General features: G+C 33.9%; 1 protein-coding gene across 1 annotated transcript; it reads right to left on the reverse strand.

Annotated features, from left to right (window-relative positions):
* Positions 1-514: 514 nt before the first annotated feature.
* On the reverse strand, positions 515-3,600 carry LOC141817116 (uncharacterized). The gene is made up of 4 exons (XM_074704797.1): positions 3,517-3,600; positions 3,255-3,410; positions 1,234-1,437; positions 515-655 (listed from the first exon to the last, which is right to left on the reverse strand). Exons 1-4 carry the CDS (start codon positions 3,598-3,600, stop codon positions 515-517), a joined length of 585 nt encoding a protein of 194 aa, XP_074560898.1.
* Positions 3,601-4,316: the final 716 nt, after the last annotated feature.

Here is a 4,316-nt window from a genome sequence, read left to right on the forward strand (position 1 = left end):
ATAAATGATATCATAGATTAAAATTATGGCAAATTAATTTAGATAAATACTAATACATTTGGAGGGTGTTTGGGGAAATTTTGACATTGTTAAAACTGTTTTATGAAATAATTATAGGAAGAAGAAAATTTAGCAATTTCATTATGATTCATCATATAATGTTTGCTGTATTAATATTATAAAATATTAATTTAGACATAATTAAGAGCTCTAATCTGGATTCTTTATCTCCAGATATTAATTTCTTAAAAAAATAGTTTATAAATCCTAAGAAAATCCTTCATCTCCAGATACTTAATTTCCTAGGTCCAGTTGCATGAACTGTCCTAACTCTACTTAAATTACATTATGAGCTTCTAGATGAAGATTCTGGCAGAAATGACGACTGTGATGAAACAGAACAATCTAAAAAAATCGTAGAACATATTTTGAATAAATGAATAAAATAAATGAATAAAACAACTTTTTTTTTTGTTTCCTTTTGGTTAAGTGTTGAAGAGGCAAGTCCAACAGATCAACACCCCAGTAACCTCTTATATCGCCATGAGTTGCCAGATTTGGACTTCATCTTTTTCTGATGCATTCCGGTGTGAATTTTCTCATCCTTTTCTTGCTGATCACTTGTTGATTCATCCTCCTCTTCTACAATTTCACACTGAAAGGGGAAGAAAAACAGCATCCTTGTCATCGAGCTGAATTTATTTTAATTATTAAAGATACACTGAATTCTAATCAAAACCATATTACTATTAATATATATATAAATTAATTAAATTATTTTTATTACATTAATTAATATTCTCTTTAACTTTCTTTATCCCTTATGCACTCCACAGTAACATATTACACTTTTATAGTTATCTAATCTAGTAATGGTCATTAATCTGGTTCATAATTGTTCTTAAATATTAATGTTTTTCTATCTGAATCTTTTTTATACATGTACATGTCATCTCTATTTATTCTTGAATATTAAAATTTTTATCAGAAAAAATATCTATATATTCTCTCTATTATGAGCTTAAGCATACATATATATAGGAGTTAGCAACAAACTTGTTTCAACTTCTAAAATTTAGCTCTAGTACGATATTTATCAAATTAAGAGAAACCAGAAAAAATGAGCTACTATTCTATTAAAAAGAAAGGAACCAATATCATAAATACAATAAGAACACGAGAGTGGTATCTTTTATAAGATTGCATGTTGACACAGATATCTGATAAGCTTACCTTGGAATTATTCTTATTTCTGAAGGGTTTCCCAAGTATTATTTGCTGGTTGTCCTCCTGTTGTGCAGGAACTATTTCTTGCTTATTTTTAGTGGAAAAAGGTTCTTTACTGCTGGAAATGGAATTGAGTCTTCTGGATGGGTTCCCAACAGAGCTTGCAGTAGATGAGCTTGAGTTGCTACTTGCTTCAATTGCTAATTTTAACTGAGGAAATCAATTGGAAGATGTTGAAGAAGGTAATTACTGAGAAAATCATACAGAAACTAACATCACACCTACCTGAGAACAGAAATATAGTGCAACTCATAATTCGGCAATCATATTTCATAATACACATTTGCAAATGAAAAGGAGAAAAATTTGGTCATTTATTTTAAATTTATTTGAATGAATTATAAGATCAAAGAGGAAATGAAAACATAAGAAATAATTAAAGAAAAGCCTGAATATAGAGATTCACATTTGAGTGTATTTCATTATGCATGTGCTTCTGTGACAGCTCACTACTAGTGGATTTATAATATAGTTGCATTTGCGTGACTGTTACTTGACTGACATATTATCAAAGAAACAGTGATATTTATTTGGCCATTCATAAACATATGAATCTAGAATAAAGAAATACCACAGAACCAAACATCCACTCAGTATTGTTGTCTAAGGATACGAAACAATTGAAAAAAGGACAAAACAATGCCACAACTTACTCAAGTGACAAGTTCATATGAATGCAGAATAATAAATAAGCAGTTTACTTTTCAAGTTCACATTCAATAACACTGATCGGATATTATTTTTTGGGGGGTTATAAATGGCTGGAAGTAATTCTAAGAAAGTACTGTTTAAACAAGCCAAGGCCCATTCACTCAAGATCAAGTAAAGGAAGCATTCACCACATGCGGCTTGTCCATAGGACTCCTAAAGCTACAAAGCACAGTATCATGTTTGCAATTTTTTATGATTCTATTAAATGAGTGCACCTAAGTCTATTTAACTCGTATACTAACATCTACTAAACAAATACATCTTGGAATATGTATACTATATACCATCAACTAAAGTAATGCATTTTGGACTATAGAACCAATGCACCCTCAATCTAAGTAAAATGTCGTTTAATATATAAGTCTGCAAAGTTAATATACACAATGTTTCAAAAACATGTGTAAGCCGTATGTGATTGACTGACTGCATAGCATATTTATAATCTAAAAAGTTACTGCTATTATTAAAATAGTTAAAAATATATTTAGATTGATATCTAATGTATTTGTCATATTTAAAATAAGTATTTAAGTTCACATTAATTTACAAGTTACAAGCCACTAACTAAAGTAACTTAAGCTATTATGTAAATTTAGTTGAGTTTAAATTGGGAATGAGCAAATAAAGCTTTTAGTTGCATAGGCAAATCGTGTATACAATATGTAACCGTCTGCGTTCACTAGATGCCCCACTTTAAAATTTACCTAGCAGGGCCACATATGATGCTCAAGCTGGGGTCTTTTAAACACACAGGTGCAAATACAGCTACTAAATCATTGCACCTACATCTACTTAAGTTTGTGCAGTTTAAAATATAGAATGGATGCATTTACAACATGGTAAAATACCTGTCCAGTATCATACTTGCACAATGTATATAAGCATACTAAATTAGTATACCTACATTTATAAACTAGTGCACTTTATAATAATGTATCTACAGTCAAGTAAAATACTCATTTTTTAGACCATATTTGCTTTAGTATTCTCTCTGGATAAAATGTCAAGTGATGAAAGATACTTTTCACCGGACTGTGAGTCAAAGGAGTTTTCATCCAAGTTTGGCGTCATTCTTGTTGTGTTTAAGAGAACTCAACATCATAAATAGGAACAACAATTGCATCACCCTAGAATAATTACTGAGATCTGCAAAAGGAATCTTATTATGCCGATCGAAAGCAGGATATAATAAATCCGGAGCATTTGATCAAAGTTAAAAGATATAAATGATTTTACGAATTAATGCAAAATCCTACCTGTGCCAGTCGTTGCTCGAGCTGAGAGACACGATCCAAAACCTCTCCTTTCTCACGGGCTGCTTCGACGGGCAGATCGGGCAGAAAACATTGCCTCTCCGTGCCGCCGCTCGACGTCGTCTTCGACAGCTTTTGCCGCCCCTCCATTAGTTTCACCTGACGTGTTTACATCACCGAGGCCGATTTCAATGACTAGGCAGAGATTAAGAGGCGGGGAGATGATGAAGACGAGATGCAAGTTCGATCGATTAAGCAAGAGTACCAAGGATTCATCCAGCCTCTCCAATCTGGAACGCAGGTCCGTGAAGGATTGCCGCCGCCCGTCGCCGTGCGAATATTCTCCCATCGTCGTCGGACCAGCAGCGAGCGATCGGGATTCGGGCGGGTATTGGGGTTTTGGAGCCGTTTGTTTGGTGCCGATCGATGAGATGACGTGGTTGTGTTGTCGTGAGCTCCGTCGATGGCGGCAGCTGATTCGCTCCTTGATCGTGGGCTGAAACCGACCGGGCTCACGGCCCATCAGTGGTCTCTGGGCCCACCCTCGTCTTGTCCCTTGGCAGTTAGGGTCCAATTGTGGTTTGGGTTCTATCATTAAGTAAATAGATAAATTGAATTATATGCATATATATGATTATTTTTTAAAAAAAATTAAAATGATATTTAAAATAATAAAATAAATTTTAAAATAATTAAAAAATTATGAGAAGATAAATAGTTGATAATATTTCATAAGTGTGTTTCATATGAAAAGAGCAGTCCGATTGATCACAGGGCTTATGAGCTGCTTTATGTAATATAGACTTCCTTTAACTCAGTGCCGGCTCAAGGCATAGGCCACTAAGGCATAGGCCTAGGGCCCCCAATGAACTTGGGGCCCATTGTTATTAAAAAAATATATATTTTATTAAGTTCTTTTATATCAGTCAAACAACGTGTTCATTTCACGAGTTCACGATGCTTCGATTTTCGCAGGGTCACATCACGCCTATATGGTTATGCATGAGAATTGGATGCCGCTTCATGCATTTGATGCACTATTTACGCCTGCATGCATGAGAAGTT

The sequence above is a fragment of the Curcuma longa genome, chromosome 2 (assembly GCF_044706935.1).
Source record: "Curcuma longa cultivar G26 ecotype Majalengka, Jawa Barat chromosome 2, ITB_CL_G26_1.1, whole genome shotgun sequence".
Lineage (NCBI taxonomy): Eukaryota > Viridiplantae > Streptophyta > Magnoliopsida > Zingiberales > Zingiberaceae > Curcuma > Curcuma longa.

Coding starts and splice junctions, on each gene's coding strand:
- LOC141817116 (XM_074704797.1), bottom strand. CDS start 3,600: ATGGGAGAATATTCGCACGGCGACGGGCGGCGGCAATCCTTCACGGAC. Junction 3,411..3,516: donor AGAGGCTGGATGAATCCTTG/GTACTCTTGCTT, acceptor TAAACACGTCAG/GTGAAACTAATGGAGGGGCG. Junction 1,438..3,254: donor TCGAGCAACGACTGGCACAG/GTAGGATTTTGC, acceptor TGATTTCCTCAG/TTAAAATTAGCAATTGAAGC.